Source organism: Rhinichthys klamathensis, unplaced genomic scaffold (genome assembly GCF_029890125.1).
Source record: "Rhinichthys klamathensis goyatoka isolate OS25496 unplaced genomic scaffold, OSU_Roscu_1.1 h1tg000059l_1, whole genome shotgun sequence".
In the NCBI taxonomy this organism is placed as follows: domain Eukaryota; kingdom Metazoa; phylum Chordata; class Actinopteri; order Cypriniformes; family Leuciscidae; genus Rhinichthys; species Rhinichthys klamathensis.
Genome location: NW_026606604.1, coordinates 10,371,492 through 10,391,433, shown reverse-complemented (window position 1 = coordinate 10,391,433; position 19,942 = coordinate 10,371,492). Strand labels below are relative to the sequence as shown.

General features: G+C 35.2%; 3 protein-coding genes across 4 annotated transcripts in view; all 3 read left to right on the top strand.

Annotated features, from left to right (window-relative positions):
* The first annotated feature begins 126 nt into the window (after nt 1–126).
* pak1ip1 (PAK1 interacting protein 1) lies at nt 127–4,676 on the top strand. Its single transcript, XM_056249369.1, has 10 exons — nt 127–335; nt 608–770; nt 866–986; nt 1,493–1,567; nt 1,738–1,790; nt 1,959–2,104; nt 2,802–2,899; nt 3,053–3,149; nt 3,785–3,914; nt 4,531–4,676. The coding sequence occupies exons 1-10, from the start codon at nt 258–260 to the stop codon at nt 4,644–4,646; spliced, it is 1,077 nt and encodes a 358-aa protein (XP_056105344.1). The 5' UTR covers nt 127–257; the 3' UTR covers nt 4,647–4,676.
* Nucleotides 4,677–4,910: 234 nt separating this feature from the next.
* tmem14cb (transmembrane protein 14Cb) lies at nt 4,911–6,056 on the top strand. Its single transcript, XM_056249373.1, has 4 exons — nt 4,911–5,102; nt 5,448–5,549; nt 5,643–5,730; nt 5,871–6,056. Exons 1-4 carry the CDS (start codon nt 5,027–5,029, stop codon nt 5,932–5,934), a joined length of 330 nt encoding a protein of 109 aa, XP_056105348.1. The 5' UTR covers nt 4,911–5,026; the 3' UTR covers nt 5,935–6,056.
* Nucleotides 6,057–7,208: 1,152 nt separating this feature from the next.
* The window catches only part of LOC130084151 (guanine nucleotide-binding protein G(olf) subunit alpha), a 30,057-nt gene continuing 17,323 nt past the window's right edge, over nt 7,209–19,942 (top strand). The window contains exons 1-5 of one of the 2 annotated variants that reach the window (XM_056249367.1): nt 7,209–7,941; nt 13,998–14,070; nt 15,351–15,405; nt 15,495–15,614; nt 19,613–19,710. In XM_056249367.1, coding sequence (XP_056105342.1) covers nt 7,470–7,941; nt 13,998–14,070; nt 15,351–15,405; nt 15,495–15,614; nt 19,613–19,710 — 818 coding nt within the window. In that variant the 5' untranslated portion in view covers nt 7,209–7,469. Of the gene's footprint in view, nt 7,942–13,166; nt 13,800–13,997; nt 14,071–15,350; nt 15,406–15,494; nt 15,615–19,612; nt 19,711–19,942 lie in introns of those variants that run through there. The other variant, XM_056249368.1, reaches the window with a different exon arrangement.

Sequence of the window (19,942 nt, the reverse complement as noted above, 5' to 3'; positions counted from 1 at the left end):
TATTTTTCCTAGCTTTGTAATGTGATAGGGACTCTTATTATGAAGTATTGCACTTCCGGTGGGAGTTAAAGGAGTCTACACGTTGTTGTGTACATGAGAAAACGTATTCTACTTTCAACGGGCTTTAGTGTTTTAAGCTTTATTATTATAAACTCTAGGTACAACAGGTGTAGTAATATAAGTAGTTACATATGAGGGACAGTGTGCCATCTGTCTCTTAAAGGCTGTCTGTAACTGTGAACACGTGTTTTATAGTCATGGGGGATCGTGTCGAGTTAGTCGCTGGCTGTTATGAACAGATAGCATTTGGATATCGAGTGTGCACTGGTGACGAGGTAATTATCATTTTTCATAACTTTTATTTCTTTAATTGCTATAATCTTCATTAGTCTTGATAGTAAAGATGCAATTTTGCCGGGGTTTATTTCCGTCTGCGTTTGTTTTTTCTTGAGTGCAATCATTTTTATATTGGTCCATATTTCAACTGCAATAATTTTAATAACAGGCCTATTATGGTTATAATAGCTCACTCCAATTATAATAATAGTTCTGACTTCATTTCAGAATTCAGATATGATATTAGTTACGTTCTGCATGTCTGTTTTAGGAGTGGACAATTGAGCCCAACTTTAGCCATCATGCACACACAGCATCACTGACTGCAGTTTCATCCAGTGATCGATTCATCGCCACAGGAAGCAAAGATGAAACCATTCAGCTGTATGACATGAGCAAGAAAACTGAACATGGGGCTTTGTTGCACCATGATGGTAAGGACATCTATTTTGGTTTCTAATTGGACAAGACAGTCTGGCATCAATGTTTCATGTGATGCATACAAATTGTAATCTCACCTTCTCGACAGGTACCATCTCGTGTCTGGAGTTCTACGGGACGTCCCATTTGCTCAGTGGAGGACAAGACGGTCTTATCTGTGTGTGGAGCACCCAAAAATGGGAATGTTTAAAATCTATCAGAGCTCACAAGTAAGTAACGTGAACACACAAAATATGCTACCATTCAAAAGTTTGGGGTAAGGTTTTTTTTATTTATTTTTTATAATAAAAATACTTTTATTCAGCAAGGTTCCATTAAATGGATCAAAAGTGACAGTAACGACATTAATGTTACAATGGATTTCAGTTTCAAATAAATCCTGTACTTTTGAACTTTTCAATATTGATAATAATCAAAATTGAGCAACAAATCAGCATATTAGAATGATTTCTGAGTGATCATGTGACACTGAAGACTGGAGTAATGATGCTAAAAGTTCATCACAGGAATAAATTACATTTTAAAATCTATTACAATAGAAAACACTTATTTTAAATTGTAATAATATTTCACAATATTGCTGTTTTTACTGTTTATGATCAAATAAATGCAGCCTTAATGAGCAGAACAGACTTCTTTCAAAAATATTTTAAATCTCGCCGACCCCAAACTTTTATTCATGTATAAATGACGTAACCTGGGTTTTATTTCTTAGGGGTCATGTTACTTCACTGTCCGTACATCCTTCTGGAAAACTTGCGCTCTCTGTTGGAACAGACAAGACTCTGAGGCATGTACACAGATGTTTTTATTCCAACATGAATATCAAAAATATTTGAGATTAAGCTGTGTATGTTTTAATTCATATTTGTGTTTTGATTGCTAATAGATATCGTTGGGCTTGATTTGTTTACGTTAGTCAGCTAAAAAAGTAATTGTTATGACAAAATTTAATTGCAGAACCTGGAATCTCATAGAAGGACGTTCAGCTTTCATCAAGAATATCAAACAGAGTAAGTTCTAATATAATGTTTTTGATTCTGTATTTGTATAATTTTTTAATTATTTGTTTTTATAAAAATTATTGTAATGTGTTTAGAAACTTAAACTTTTCAGCCAAATCAAAAACTTTAATGATAATAAAAACAATTTAATTTAATGTGTGTAATGATGTTTTGTAGCTGCAGAGATCGTCTTGTGGTCACCAGACGGAGATCAATATGCAGTGGTTATGAATAACAGAGTGGACATTTACAATGTGAAGTCTGCCACAATTATTGGAACCATTGCATTCCCAAAAAGGATTTCATGTCTGAAGTTTCTGAAGGTGAGCAGTCTTACCAGTGTTGCAAGGGAATTAAAGGGATAGTTTACTTTGAAATTAATTTTTGATATGTTTTAGCTTACCTCAAGGGCATCCAAGATGTAGGTGTCTTTGTTTCCGCAGAAGTTTCAATTTTGATATTTTTAGGTCAAACCGTTCTTGTCTGTCAGTCATATAATGCAGGTCTATGGTCACCACCTCAAAGAGCATGCACAGAGAAGTCCAAATTAAACATGATTTAATGACTCGTAAATGTAAGTACACATTGATGGCCTAAGACACGAAACGAGCGGTTTGTGTGAGAAAACGAACAGTATTTATATCGTTTTTACCTCTTGTAAACACATCCACGTCGAAGTGATCTGAGGGCGCGGGCGCTTCGGTCTCGTGCAGGAAGTGAGAGTGGAATTACTGACGACTCGTTTCAGGCAGTTCAGAATTGATTCTTTCTTTTGAGAGGCAATAGCTTAATTTATCTGCACTTTGAGCTTTGAAACTTTGCAGTCCTTTTACATTCACAAACAGTCATATCACACACCTCATGAAAGGTATTATCCGAAAAAGCATAATAGGGGCAGGCACTTTAACTTAGTTTTTATTCTCCTGAAGTTTTGCTGCCCTGGTTTGTCATATGTAACCTGCTCAATTGATTATACTGTATTAAAGTCTTATTCCAGTCTCTGTTCTCTGTCTCTTCAAGAACACACTCTTGGCTGTGGGAGGAGATGATGAGAGTGTGTGTATATATGACGTGACCTCACAGAAGTGTGTGTTTGAGTTCAAAGCACATGAGAACAGGTATGACCACTTCATTATGGGTGCATCCCAATCTCACAGAATTAACCCAATTTCTTGGGCTGTTTTATCATCAGTATTGTTATAGTGCATTGAAATTCCCAGAATGCAGTGAGCATCGGCATTTTATAAATGTAATGTTTGTTTTTTCCCCAGAGTAAAAGCCATTGAGAGCTTCATGAAGAATGATTTTTGTGTCCTTGTTACGGCGTCAAACGATGGATTCATTAAGTTGTGGAAACTCAATCTTGAGGTATTTTGCTTGACCTGTAAGAGTGGAAACGCATTGAGTTGAACCATTTTAAGCATAAAAACATTTGGCCTGGAGGTTTTATTTTGATTTTATTGATTTATCTGATTGATTGATTGATTGATTGATATAACCTTATTATCCACCAATGTGGTTTATTTTTTTTGCTTCTCATAAAAAAGTGATGTAAAGTAAGACAGACAATAATACAACAAATTAAAAACAACCACCCAATAAAAGTAATCATTCTCACAAAAGATCCTTACCCTTACATATTTCCATTCAAAGTTGTCTGTCACTGGTATAAAAGAGTGTTTGAAACATTTTTAAGAACTTAGTCCATAACAGGCTGTAATATTAAACACTAAAATACTTTCAGCATATCTTTTATATACATTTCCAAAACTGATTGAAACACAAACTTTGAGTTCTTCTTAAAAATAGTCTACTTTCTCACCAAAACTCAACCTTGTATCCAAATATGTTCCTAAATATTTTAAATTGAAAGCCTGATCATTTAATTTCTTAATACATTCACTAGAATTATCATTATTGTACAATCCTTTGATTGATCCATTGATTTGCAAAGCGCTCAATTTACTTGAATTAGTATTTTATACTCCCTCTTTCCTATACAGAAACTTGAGACTGCTTCCTTGCTTGGCCAGGTGAACACCACTGCCAGACTCACCTGTCTTTCCGTTTGGATACCTGGTGAAGCGAAAGAAACAACTGTGGAGCAGTCGGCCCAGCCTGCAACTTCTAAAAGTGCGGTCACATTTGCTGTTGTTATACAAATTTCATTTCAATAGGAATTTGTGGGAGAGAGTTAAAGGCACAGACTTTGCAATGCGTTCAAGTTGGTCACGAGAATTCGGGCACTCAAATTTGGTAAACGGAAGCTCAAGCATGTTCGCTTGACGTGTAAGAACCAATGAGGTTCATTCTCGTGTTACGCAGCACGTTTGAGCTTCAGTAAGAACCAATGAGGTTTGTTCTTCCGTGTCGAACAATTACGGTTGAGTTTCCATTGACCATATTTGAGTCCTTTATACATGTTTGCTGATCAATGTTTATATGTGAATAAAAGCATAAATTAAATCTGTTTATCATATAAAGCGATCGAGTCTCATCAGAAGACTTAGATTAAACTGCTTGATTCAAATGGATTCGTTTTATGATCTCTTATGAATATTTTGAGCCTTCAGAGTTTTGGGTGAATATACATTCAGTGGAGAGTTATCTTCATTAAAATATCTTCATCAGTGTTTCGAAGATGAACGAAAGTCTTATGGGTTTAAAACAACATGACGAGTCAGTAATGACAGAACTTCAATTTTTGGGTGAACTTTCTCAATTTCTTAACTTTCTTTTCTCAATACAGCTGTTGCGGAGCCGCTTGTGCCAGCCAAAGGGAAAAGGGTGAGGCTAGCAGGAGAGGAGGTGATTCTAGTGGAGGAGAGCAGCTCCACAAAGCAAGGAAAAAAGAAGAAAAGATAAAAAGTGCAATAAACACTTTTATTGAAATTATTGGTGTTCTGTTATTTACATTTCCTGTTACCCATGGGCCATGTCATATATCAGAGTGACTTAAAGTGCAATTGTTGATGTCAATAACACTGCAGTTGTAGTAAAGGAAGAAACACTTTGAATGCCAGTGAACCGAAAGGAAAATATATATATATTTATTATTATTATTTATCTATCTATAAAACTGATAAATGTAAAGGTTCTCACCTGCACTCTTGGACTTTTATTTTGAAAATGGCTAGTATGTAATGTTTCAGGAAGTTGAAAAGTGGAGAAGATTTAGCTTTTTCCCCCTAGCAGCAATCATCACGTCTTTCTGTTTTATTTGAGAGTCAAACAAACGTGCAGATATGTCTGTGGATTGGCTTGGTTATGGTTATGCTGCTCTAATAACGATAGGAGGGATCGTTGGTTGTGTTAAAGCCGGTAAGCATCTCATGCGTGGGACAAACGACAGTGTTCAGTTCTCTGGTTTAGTTTTGGGGTAGCTAGGATATGTGAAACACTTAAAAAAAACATTCCAATATGAATTAAAATATTAGGACATTCTAACCGTGTAGATGTAGCCAAGCGTTTAACTAAATTTTTTTATTTAAATATTTTTATTAATTTAATTACCTCTACAACTCACCTTGAAACTTTACTTGAATTATCTCACTGATATATTTGAGTAAATCAGAAAACATGTATTATAGTTTATGCTCATATTTTAGTCAAACATTTACCTGAACTTTACCGGAACTTCCTCATATGGTCATGTTCCTGTTGTAGGTAGTTTTATCTCTCTGGTTACTGGGCTGATGTTTGGCATTGCAGCATTTTTTGGTGCTTATCAGATGTCAAAAAATGACAAAGATATCTGGGTTTCAATGGGTAAGTCACTGTCTTTATTTTTATTCATAGCCTGTATTCTACGAAATTAAGGATCAAATATGGCAAATCAGGTTTGTTTTTTTATATTTGCAGGCACCTCTGGATCACTGACTGCTCTAATGGGAGCGAGATTTTTGAGTTCATGGAAGATTATGCCAGCTGGACTCATGGCAGGAGCAAGGCAGGAATATTTTGTTTATATTTGAATTTTTATTTATCCAAAAATTGTGAGCTTTTGAGCATAGATAAAAGTATGTGTGACATTTACTTGGACAAATGTATTATTTTGGCTGTTGAATTATGTTTTGTTCTTTCTTGCAGTTTATTGATGTTCCTGAGGATTGGTGTTAAAGTGCTGCAGAATTCTCAAAAAAAGAAAAGATGACACTTTACAGACGACTACATGCAGATCTTGAGGACATAGATGTACTGAAATACTTTCATTATACATTTTATACTAGATATATGAAAATGACAATAAAATAACCATTTTATAATAAAATTCAATTTAGGCTGCTTTCATAACTGTAGATGAACAAATCAAAGCAAATAAAATGTATTGCATTTCAAATATTTGTTGAGTTATGTGCACGACACATTACTGATAATTTTCACATTCTCCTGCTAAATCTTGTGAAAACATATTTGCTAGCTGGAAATTCCTCGAAAATATTTATTAATACCAGCTCTAGATTTATAACTTTCTTATTTAAAAGTCTTCCAACCAAAGACATTATTCAGACAACACCCTGTTAGTCACAGTCTGAGATGTATTTACTTTGACCTATAGAGGGCCCAAACATCTTTTAATAAAACCAATATTTTTAGACCACACAAATAGCTGTTATTTTTAAAGTATATAAAGTTGTAATATATTTGGCCAGTTTTATTATAACCCTTTTTTTTCACTGTACAAAATCACAAGAGTGTCACATCATCCATATGACTAAATCTTCATTAAAAAAATACAATAGAATAATTAAAATGTGCAATGTAAAATACGTTCTTTTTATTTAATTACATTTTTGGCAACACTTTACAATTAGGTTCCAATTTTTCAATAGTTAACTACATTGATTAACATGAACTAACAATAAAATATGTATTAATCTTAGCTAATGTTAATTTCAACATTTACTAATACATCATTAAAATCAAAAGTTGTATCTGTTAATATTATTTAATGGACCTGAGCTAACATGAACTAAGTTGTTTTTTTATTAACTAATGTTAACAAAGATTAATACATCCTAACAAATGTATTGATCATTGTTATACAATTATACAATACATGTGTAGCATACGTTACAAGGACACTGTAAAATAAAGTGTTATTAATTTTTCCACACATCTCTGCTGCTGTAAATGTATGTAAAGGAGGTTTCTGATGCTTTTTGTGTTTAATCTTTTATTATGCCTGGGACAATTAAACGTATTGCTTATTATAATGTTCCATTCTCCGAATACATCAGGTGTGCTCATTAAATGTCTCATTAGTGAGCCTCAGGGGTATAAAGCAACCTCGATGCTCAAACAGTCTAGACTACGATCCATCCAGATCCCTCAACGGGGATTTATAAGCACAATCCCCAAGCGCACGGACAAACGCGCACCTAGATGACCCCACATGTGTCCACCGGTTTTGTGCGGCTGGGCTTTTGGTTTCATTACGGTAAGGTGGACCTGCACTGTCAGCACAGGCAGATGTCAGGTGATCAACCGACTATTGCGCGTAGGTTGGACTGTAAGAAATCACAAAATGGCATTTTTTAAATACAAGAGCATCATTTTGGGATTACGCATGGCTGGAAAACGCACCATGTACTACCAGCTCATGTGATGATGCGCTAAATCACTGGGAAATACAGCGTTTGTTGTGTATTTATGATCAAATATCAGCAGTGAGCGCCTGGCCAGATCATGGGGCTGTGTTACAGTCTGCGTCCACGCTTGTTTGGGGACCTCAGTGGATCCATTTCCAACGCCAACTCGGAGTCAGATCACCAGTCTCCGGATCCTGGGATGATGATGATGCCGTCGTGCGTCCGGGGCTCCAGGCATCGCGACGAGGACTCTGGGGGGAATAGCGGGAAGACATCCTCCACCTCCCCTTTACGCACCGGGGACGCCGGTAAGATCCCGGCCGGGGAGCTCCGCCGTGGCGACGGGGACCGAGCGCTCATCCAGAACGGTGGAGGTGGAGGAGGAGGAAAGAAAAGGCTGCAGCTGCTCCAGACTCCCAGCAGCGCCCAGAAACACAAGAACTGGGACAAACTGGTGGTGGAGGAGAAGGAGGCCGAGAAGGAGGCCAAGAAAGTCAGCAAGAACATTGACAGGGCCTTGAAGGAACTCAAACGGGAATATAAACAGACGCATCGGCTGCTGCTCTTAGGTGGGTGATGCTGCCATGCCTACTGTATGTTGGCTTTCTTTATTACTATTATTGAAAATGTGTAGGCATTGACGTCATAAAGCATTGCTTAAAATGTATGCTTGCACTATACTTGATACCTGAATTAATATAATATATTCTCGATACTTGTATAATGCATCATAATACATTTCGAGATCAATTAATACTTATTTTAATGACCGATACCGATTTTTTAAGGTTTATGTCTAGTATATATACACACCTATATATGCTTGTTTTGTATCTGCTTTCGACACCATTAAACTATAACAATAGACTATGCATAATGGATATTTTCATAGTAATATTAATATAATACCAATATTATTCAAGTATGACACTGCTTCTAAACAGTGGGATTTGCAAATTAAGTGGAAAACTTAATGTGCAAAATATATAAGTCGAACCTACAAAAAAAAAATGTTAATAATGAAATATCCATATTATTTGGAGGTGGATTTGCCATTTATTTTAATCCATTGCATTGCGTTAAAAGGATCATAATGATAACGTGTAACTGGGGTTACAATTATTGTTTACACTTTATTTTAAGGTGGCATTGTTACAGTGTAATTATATATTTTAAGTTCTGAGTAATATTAATTAACAACATGTACTATAGGGTTAGGGTTTGGTTGCATGTAATTATGCATAATTTACTGTTATTATTACTATGTAAATTTAACATATGTAACAAGGACACCGTAAAATAAAGTGTTACCCAATTATTTATTAAAAGATAGAATGCATTGCTATGTATATTACAGGGCATTAAGAATACTTCTATACTTCTATACATTCAGGCTTCAAGAAAAATGATTTTGTCATACATTATATTATATTTGGTGTATCTCTTAATTACAGTGTTTTCTTACCAAGAAGTCCTTTTTATTAGCCATAACACTAGAGAAATAAAAAAAAATCAATATTCCATAGACAATATATGGATCTTGTGGTCATTTTAAGTGAGTAAGATATCAGAAAATAAAACTGAGCTCATATAGTTTGTCAGCAAGTGCATGATGCTTTGATAAGATTATAAGTCACAGTTCAAGAATCTATTACTTTGACCTCTGGGACACTGACAACTCACACACAGGATCTTTCTGTTTAATTCTTGGAAGCAACTAACACAACCTGCAAAACTACACACATGCACCTTGGATTTGAATGTCCCCCTGTTGTCAATACTTGTATCCCTTAAAATCCCTTAAAATCTTTGATCACCAAAATTACATATTGTAAACGTTTTTTACTTGGAAAAAAAATTCTTCATGCCTTAAAATAGCTTGAATGTAACTCTACTACACCCTTGCCTCATTTAGTATACGTGGTTCTATATGAATATGCAAATTAGCCCCGCCTCCACTCACTCACGCCAGCTCAGAGATCCACTCGTTGACAATCACACGTTGATCTTATTGGTTACAAGGTAGTTCGTGACGTCAGAAACACCAGCGATATCAAACCGTGTTTTTGAGACCGTCTGCAGTTTTAAGGAGAAAATACTCAGCAATGCTGTCGACTTATGAATTTGCACATGGTTTGTCTTAAAGCATATTAAAAACACCACATAGACATAAACAACATTTCAAAACTTGATTTTCACCACAGGGGTCTTTAAACACACACTACAGAATCATACTGTATCTAATATGACTATACCGCTGTTTTAAATGCTCTCTTTCCACATATGTCTTGAGTACTGGGCTATAAAGATTGGTATGTTGCAAAGTGATGTCTGCATACGTGTTTCTAAAGGCGTGAGTCATTAAGACTAAAGGCATTAGACTTTCTGACAATTTTGATTTCATTCATTTATTGTCCTTTGCTACTGATAACAATGGACTGGCTAACTTCATAACCCACACTGGGAATTTCCAGTCTTTCCATACTCTTTTATGCTGCTATCAAATGGCACTTGACATAAAGAAAGACAGAAGCCTTGTTAATCTGACCTTCACGAACAAAAGGATCAGTGGGGTTCTATATAGAACCCTATAGGGTTCTTCACTCAATTTTAAAGAACACTTTTTGCCAAAAAGGTGCTATATAAAGAGAAATGCCTTGAATGACTGCATAACACTTTCATGTTTCATAGTTATATCGATTTTACCCAGGTTTCACAGACAAGGCTTAAGCTAGTCCCAGACTAAAATGCAAGTTTGAGCTGTTTTAACTGAAAGCAACTTGCCCTGAAATATCTTAAAATATGTCCCTGCCATTGTTTTGTCTCAAGATGCACACCCAAATGTTTTTTTCTAAGGCATGTTTATAAAAACTACTTAAATGTCCTAATTGAACTAAGGCCTAATCCTGACTTAATATAAGCCCTGTCTGTGAAACCAGGCCTTTTCCTAGTGATTAAGTAAGTTTATGAGCTGTTTAATTTAACACATTTAATCAAAATAAAAGCTTAATTAATATTAAATCCATAAAATGATGGGAACCCCTAAAAGGTTCTTGAAGTGCCTGACAGAACCCTTTAGAGATCTATATAAAACCTTTTCTTCTGAATCCAGCAATGATTTGGGATCTGTTTATAAGGATAAATAGATCTCAAATCATTGCTGGATTCAGAAGAAAAGGTTTTATATAGATCTCTAAAGGGTTCTTGTCAGGGAGAGGGCACATTTTTCAGGTTTTACTGACACATGGCTCATTTGAACTCTGAACTCATAGTTGGTCAAACACAAATACAAATACAGAGTGGCATCTCAAGTCCTTGCGCATTCAGTGTTGTGAGATTGAAATTTGGTAAAGGCCAATTAAACAAGTTTGGCTGCAGATAGAGGTGTTGTCAGTTTTTAGAAGTTGATAATAAAAAGAGACAGAGAAGTCATCCAAGATGTGGCTTATAAATTAACTTTATTGTTATCTTTAAGCTTTATGATAGTTATTTTTAGTTCAGAAGAATGACACATCCTTGGGAATGTCTTTGTACAAGTTGTACTGTAACTACTTAAATCAAGAAGTAGATAAAACAGCCCTAAAGTGAATATCATTTCCTTTTAATAGAGGTAACAGGTATTTTTGCCTATGAAATAACATGACTATAGCTTCTATTTAATGACTGTGCAGAAATAGCCTATTTAATGACCATGTTTAGTCTAATAATGGATGGCTCACCCGTAAACAAGCAAAAAGGGGTGTAGTGCTCGTATTAGCGTTGAATACTTTGATTATGGTTGTACCATAGGGAATCTTTTAGGGCAAAAACAAGAGATTGTCATGCTTCCACACAAATTGGTATTGTTCCTTTCTGTTGCATTGCAATGTGAAGTGTATGTAAACTGAACTTTGTCACCCTGTAAATAGGTTTTATCATTTACTGAACGTGTACTTTGGCTCTAGCGTGGCCCTAACTGCATATCGCTGGTTAATTGTAATGAAAGGATTATGCAATATGCTCTGTTGTTTAGAAAGGTTTGAGCTTTAGGTCAGAAACATACATGTGGCTTTTGTCCTTGAGTAAATACAAGCTCCAACAATTTTGCCAAAAACAGTCTTCTATTTAATCTAGTGCAGCGAAACAAATTGATACATGTCTATAAATATCAATATGTGGTATTGTTTTTGAATGCACTGTAAAAAAAATCCCCCTAATTTAACTTAAAACTAAGTTCAGTTGCTGGCGCTGCCTTACGTTAAAAATTAAATCAATTTTGCCTAATTGAATTTAAAGTTGGAATTAGAGTAACAGTAATGGAAAACCATATGTTGCCTTGACTTATTGATAATGTAATTTTTTTTTAAACAATGACACTTCTTGGTAATGAGTTTGAATGAAATATATATTAAACACAATTCAAATATACCAATCCATATCGCCTTTATCAGCTGTTATAGTAGGGCTTACATAACTTAATTGTATTTGGTATGAATTGTTTTGTTTTATTGTTTGAAAACAAAGATTCAGACATCCTTCAAAGCTGAGCTCCACTATCACACATAAATAATGAGATATTAAATGATGAATAGAACTAGAGTGGTTTCTGAATAATCAAAACTTCACATGATGTTGCGGCAATATTTTCAGCTTATTTTGTTGTCTTCCTTCTTGTGGCTGGCAAATAGTTGGACCTAAAGTGTGGGGTTTTTTTTTGGCATAAGTTCTCAGTAATTTTATGCATGTTGTTGTTATATTATATATTTTATGTGTTAAATTAAAATGTCTAAATCTTTAACATCCCTAAACCACCGTATGGACTTTGTTAGCTTCTGTTTTCTCAATAGTTATACCCATTTAAGCCCCTACAAGACATTTTCTTATTTTTGACCTTTCATATCTCAGTGTAAAAGTTGATGTGCTGGAAAAGATGCTTTTACATTTTTATTCATCATAATTTCAATCCACGTTCGATCACATTCACAAGAATGGAGCTAGTGGTCATATTTGGTTTTCCACAGTTGCTTAATGGTTTAACAAAACACTCTTCAGTTCACATGAATTTAAAAGCTTTTTTTAGAATTGATATGAGAAGTGAAAGTCATATGTGTTGAGTATAAAGGAGAACTGCAATTTCTAAAGTAATTTGGTGATATGGTATTTAATCAAATATTTCTGTTTGATGCTGATACGACCAGCCAGGCCAAATAATTAATCTCTAGGTAAATCCGACGCTCTGGTTAAAGTCACTGTCATGGAAATCGTTTTGTTTGCTTTATATACATTTATATCGTGGTGGAACCCATGTAGTTGGTGGTGGTAAATTCACTCCCTTCCAGATCTGGCGATGCCATTGGAGTTAAACTAAAAAAAATGGTCAGTTACACAACCTTCCTCCTTTTTATTTTAATCAGTGTTTTTATTATCTTACATTTCTGTATTTAACTGGCAGTAGCATGTCTAAATGACATAACTGTTGGGCAAGTTATACTCCTTGATTTAAAAAAAAACAAAAAACCCATATATATATGAACTTGTCTGCGTGTGGTTTTAGAGGTAGCAGACCATTTAAGACCAACAAAACCAGCTTAGACTGGTTTAATATTTAGTTATTTTTCAGTATAAAACTCGACAGACATTAGGACCCAGCCATTCGTCTGCTACAATGATGTAGCAGACCATCTTAAACCATTTAAGATAACCAAAACCTGCTTAGACTAGTTAATATGTTTTCCCCCCCAGCATAAAACGACAGACTTTGAGTCCCATCCATTCATCTGCTACATCACATCCGCTACACTTTACATTGTAACATTCTTCACTCTCGTTGTTACATTAAAACGTTCGATTTACGATCTCGTTCGTTACAGTGTTTCGTCAGTCAGTCAGTGATACTTTGTAACAGTTTTCCTGGTTCCGGTCATTACCAGCTGTGACCGACAGAGGCAGTGCTGAGTTACAGACTACAGCAGAGATACAGGCAGAGAATATCACATAGAAAAAACACAGAGAGGGCGAGAGAACCGAAGAGAAGGGAAGAGCGCCTGGCAGGGGCTCACAGAGACCCCCGGATCCAGATGCAAGTTCATATCCCACCTTACCGATCGATATGTGATCAATTTTATCAATCCCGTCGCTTGAATGACGCCCGGACTGCTTGAGACGTTGTAACGGAGGAGAAACAAAAACCTTCCCGGCGACCTTTTTTCTTTTTTCTTTTCTGTCTATTGTGGATCATTTTCTCTTTGGAATCGGAATTGGATTGATCATTCATAAGGACAGCGCACATATTGGCTTCGAGGGAGTAAGATGGGGTGTTTGGGGAGCAGTAAAACCGAAGACCAGCGCATCGACGAGAAAACACAGCGAGAGGCCAACAAGAAAATAGAGAAACAGTTGCAAAAAGAGAGACAGGCTTATAAAGCCACACATCGACTGTTGTTGTTGGGTAAGAGAAGACTTGAGGCGTTATATCTGACATACGAGACCCATCCGAGGCTGTGTTTTTAAATGCACCGTGTTTGACAGCTCAATCTGGCATGTCGGATTGTACATATGAAGAACACACACCGTGATATCTGAAGTATCTGAGAGACTTTGCATGTATTCTCACGGCTGTTTTTTTTTTTTTTTTTTGCTTTCGTAGGGGCTGGTGAATCGGGCAAAAGCACTATCGTGAAGCAGATGAAAATTCTTCATGTCAACGGGTTTAATGCGGAGTGAGTACATGTTTACTGTACTAATGTCATATATGTGCATGTAAGGGCGGTATATGAAGGTTGGGCCCTGTGTTCAGCCTCGGCATGGCGAAGGAAACACTCGTACATGCTGAAGCTGATAGTGATGTAGCACTACGTGCTATCGGCTAGTGCTTCACTGCAACATCACTGTTAAATGGTCATACAGAATCTGGATGTAGGTAATGCATGGCTGAGAAGTGACTAAAATCAATTACCAAATGCTCATCAGATTCAGGCCTATGGGTGTTCAAGTTTCTTAAACACTTTTTGCATCCTAAAAATAATTGTAATAGCATGTCTACATTACATAACTTTGTTGGGCAAGTTATGCTTGAATTTGAAAAATATAATATATATATGGTCAAACTTTAGATTAGGGTCCAATTCTCACTATTAACTATGACTTTTTGCCTCAATAAACTCCTAATTACTGCTTATTAATAGTTTGTAAGGTAGTTGTTACGTTTTGGTACAGTATTAGTTAGGATTAGGGATGTAGAATATGGTCTGCAGAATAAGGAAATAATGTGTGCTTTATAAGTAGTACTAATAAACAGCCAATAGCCTAGTAATATGCATGCTATTATGCAACTAGTTACTAGTGAGAATTAGACCCTAAACTAAAGTGTTACCATATATATATGGGGGGAAATAATAAGTCAATTTAAATGAGAAGTTTAGCCAAAATGAATATCCTAATGTTATTCCAGTCCGGTATGCTGTGTTTTTTTTGTGTGTGTGTCCAACTCCAAACTATATTTATGTTTCTAAGAAAGCAACTTAAAAGTACTTCAGATATGACATTTCAAGTCTTCTGAAGTCATATGATAGCTGCATTTGAGGAACAGTCTGAAATTCAAATTGTTGGTCACTGAAAATCTTTCCATTCACTTCAGCTGTCATATTTCATTCTCCATTTCATGATACGTCATGTTTGGTTACGTTTTGCCAGAAGCGATGATGTTTGGCATCAATAAGTTTCAGGCTGATTCTCACACTAAGCTATCACATGTCTTCAGAAGGCTTGAAATATAGTGCACAAGTCATATAGACTGTTTTTTGTTGTTGTTGTCATTATTTAAAAAAAATAACACCATACAGGTTTGGAATGACATGATGGTGATTAAATGGTGACAGAATTGTTATTTTTGGGGTGAACGATTCTTAGAACGAGGTGTTGCATATGTATAATTCAGCCTTGCAGTTTATTTTTCATATTTTTCTGCCTTTTTACTAAATTTAAATGTTTTCACTTATAGGGAAAAGAAACAGAAAATCCAAGACATTCGCAAGAATGTAAAGGACGCCATCGTGGTAAGTGAGCCGTTCACAGTCCTGATTTAGTTTCTCGAAGTTTTCTATATCTAATCTCAGTCTCATAACTCTTTCATTTTTATTTCTAGACCATAGTGTCAGCAATGAGCACTTTAATACCACCCGTCCCACTCGCTAATCCAGAGGACCAGTTTAGGATCGACTATATCAAAAGCATAGCGCCACTCTCTGACTTTGATTACACACAGGTAAGGAGTCTCATTTTCATCATTGACCTAAGATGCTTTCAGTGACATTTGAATTTGTGTAAATGTGTTGAGGTTTTTGAACCGCTTACCGAGAGGTTTTGTATGACTCTTTTGCATGATTGCAGCTTTATTAAAATTATGAATTTTTGCTTGGTCTTTTTTAAATCACGTACCTGAGGTAAAGTGCCTGCCTCTAGCTAAGAGTTTGGATATGTTTCTAAGGAACGTTACTTTATGGGAACGTTACTTTATGGTTTGTGATTTAAATGGGTGGTAAATATTATAAATTTTAAGAATAAGAATAAAAACAAGGCCCAATAATTTTGTCAGCAGTGTGGGAAAAAGTTCTAGCATTTCTAGCCTAAATAATTTTTTAATGCATTTACAGACATGCTCGGTTAGCATTTTTTACATTTAGCTTTTGTGTATATTTACACACATTTTCAACACTACTCAAAATATTGTAGTTATATTAAATGGTAGTCAAAATAATGTTTTAAAAAAAAAAAAGATGCATACTATAACATGATTAGCATGTTGCTACGATAGTTTACGTTCAGTTTTTGGTTTGTCATGCATTGTTGTTGGATCTGTGGTTTATGAGCACATCAAGTCAAATTAAACCACAAGCTTTTTATGTTAAATTACAGGTTTGTGAGGAATATTTTGAGTTCATATGTAGGATTTAATTTCGAAATTGACTAATCTAGGAGGCCTTGACTAATCCACGGGACAGAGAAACACAATGTAGGTTTTCACATTAAATGCATTTGCATCAATTGCTTTTAGTCATCAAAAAACTCAGGACAAATATAGTCTTTTTGAAATTGCCAGTGAGTGATTTTTGTAATGTAGACATTTTATGTTCCTTGAAGTCGCTGTCTGGCATAGGTTTACTCAAACCGATATTTTTACCAGTCATTGGAAGACACAGAAGTCATGGAAAAGTTGTCGTCGATGTCGTTTTCTTCCAGTGAAATATGAAGAATTCCATCTGATCTTTCTGAATCAGACTGAAACTGACACTAACTATCAAGTTCTCTCTCTATCATACTGATGCAGTCTGCTAGCTTTAGCTTAGCATGTGTTTCTGCTGTGCTTGAGTTTCGTTTGTTAGCATTAGACCGTGTGCAATGGGGTCAGTTATTTTCATTATGATTTTGCTGTGATATTCTAGCACATTTAACGCCTTTGCAGAAAAGTTGGACTGTGGTATGGCAGATGTCTTCAGCCTGTGACTTTTTAGATTGCACAAATGTTGGCTCTTCTTTTTCAGATTGTCATTTTTAGACCGTGTGGACTCTGCTGAAATGGAGATCTGTAATTAGACCGTTTTAGACCCCAGATCTTTTCTCAGCTCAAATTAAGTCCTGGATTTCTCTTTAATTAACTCATGGCAGACATCTATACTCACCTGTGAATTCATACATTTTAGAAATGTTTTGACAGTTGGATTGTAAATACTGGAACTTCCAGAAAGTTCAGTTCCTATTTAGAGAGTAGTTTTCTGTTTACTCTTGGGTTCAACAGGTGATAGATACAATATTGACTGCTAACATGTATTATTTGTTTATCTTAAATTTGCATAAAATTTGCAAGATCACACTGGAGGAAGTACTGAATCCAGATAGAGATTTCAGTAACACTTTACAATAAGGTTTCATTTGTGAACTTTAGTTAGTTAACTACATTAGATAGTATGAACGAACAAGGAACAATGCTTCTACAGCATTTATTAATCTTAACTAATGTTAATCTCAACATTTACTAAAATATATTTAGCCCACAAGTTGTATTTGTTAATATTAGTTTATGCACTGTGAACGAACATGAACATTTTTAATCATTAACATTAAAGATTAATGAATGCTGTAAAAATATATTGCTCATTGTTAGTTCATGACATGTTAGTTAATGCATTAACTAATATTAACAAATGTATTGAGCCCCTAAAGATGGGAGGAAAAATAATAGGTCAGTGCTTTTGCGTTTTTGGGGAACGCAAAAGTTTTGTGAGAAAACGCAAAAAGCATTGGAATATATATTCTCCTCCCATCTCAATTTTTTTTTAAATCACCATATCCCTTTAGAGGCTCCGTACAAATGAGTCCTTGTTATAAAGTACCTTTTAACAATGAGATTTCAAACATTAACACACAAGTGTTCCTCTGCTGTTACTTCCTTCAGTAGATATTCAGTGGTTCATGAAAAATATATTTACATTTTTCTACTAGGGCTGCACGATTTATTGAAATTACGGTATCGAAATCTAACAAATGAACATATCACAATGGCTTAATACTCCAAGATATTACAAAAAGTCCAAGTTTTAGGTCGACGCAGAGAGTAGACTGGACACAGGATTGTTACATACATGTGACATGCTTAATGTTATTATGTGCAATAACAAGTGAAGTATTCATGCGCACAGAAAGCCGCCTCTCGGACCCCATGTGATCCTGAATTCAGTTCTCTTCCACAGCTTATATGGCCAAATACACACAAAATTATGTAAAAATGCCCATCTTGGTGAGTATTCACGTAAAGTAAACGGCCGAGAAAGAAAGAAAGTGTGTGTATAACACCATATTGGATCCGTGCATCTCTTAAAGTGACAGCAGCCTAATAAACCTGCTTCCGCCTGTGTCGTTTGTTGTTTGATTATTTAACATTAAGCACAAAAAGGTCTGTTGGTTGTGCTCACCGGCAATGGTAGAATGGCTCCCAGGCCCAGATAATAGTGTATATTCACAATAATTTTATTTACTGATCTAGAAGTATTATTATAATTATTATTATTATTAAAAAATACAGTGCTACCACTACTACCACTCCTACTTTTATTTTCATGAATGCTGTTTGTTGCCAAGTACTACCGCCATTATCGCCACTATTTTTATCTTTGTTATAATTATTATTATTAGTATGAATACTGCCTCTACATCTACTACAATTCTATTACAATTACTATGAATATCTCAATATTGCTTCTATCTAAATCTCTAAAATATCCCATTGCTTAAACTTACCAATGTACCTGCATACATCACTAGATCCGATATATTTTATATTTAGCTGTTTTTTTTTTTTTTACTTTGTGTGTGCTCCATGTACGTCTCTCCTTCTTTTGTATGTGTATATAATTCAATGATCTTTTATCTTGTATAAACTACAATGTTTTTGTTAACTTGCAATAAAAAATAAATAAAATTAAGCACAAAAAGAAAATCACTCACTGCTTGTGACTGAATAACTTTTGCAGCTTTAATACGAATCCGTGTATATTTGATTCATACAGTGAAGACTAAGCAGTGTTTTATTTTTACATTTGATTATTCAATTTCTGTTATTAACCCTAATGTAGGCTTACCTAAACCCCCTGGTTAAAATCACACTTACTTTTTATGTAATGCTACAGTAAAACACTGCTGTGTTCACTTTCAGAAGTTGTAGGGATGCTATGCTTTCTTCTCGCAAAAAAGAATGTGAAACATTTACGTTGGTTATATAATTTTCAGGTGAATTTTAGCATTATCGTATTGAATATCGAATATCGCGTTATTTAACTATTGCGTTTTTCTTCAATATTGTGCAGACCTATTTTCTACTAATATTTGGTCATAAGCTCTGAAAAGTACATGAATGTTAAAAAAGTAATAATGTACTTCAATATGATTTTTAAGCGCTTTATGTAAAGTTGCAAACAAACTAAGAACAGAAACTAGCGTTTGAATGCTTGCAAGATGAGATGTGCTCGAAGCAGCGCTTGAATCCACAGTGGTGGGCCGGTGTGATCAGTCAGTCTATTTCCAGAACAGCCAAAAGGCTTTTAACCAAAACACATTTTATGAATGTAGCTGGAAGTATGTCGTGGTATCAGTTCAAGAAATAGCTCTCAAATGAAGTGAGGCAGACATGGTTCTAAAAACGGTTGCTAAATTCAATCATTTAGTTTTTAGCATGCAAACATATAAACATTGATTTATTTTTTTCCACAGGAGTTTTTCGACCACGCGAAGAAGCTCTGGGATGATGAAGGCGTTAAGGCGTGTTATGAACGGTCCAATGAATATCAACTAATTGATTGTGCGCATTAGTAAGTATAAGTTTTATCATAATAGTTCACTTTAATTGAATCCTATGATGATGGTGGCTTTTTGTGAACTTGATGAAGTTGATTGCATATTGCTTAAGATGCAGCTACAAAATGTCTGATGCAAGATTTGATATTTATGATATTAGCACAAATAAAAGGAACCACTAAACGGCACAAACAAATAATCACAGCTATCATTTATGGTCATAGTGGTCGTTGCAGTCAGTCATTT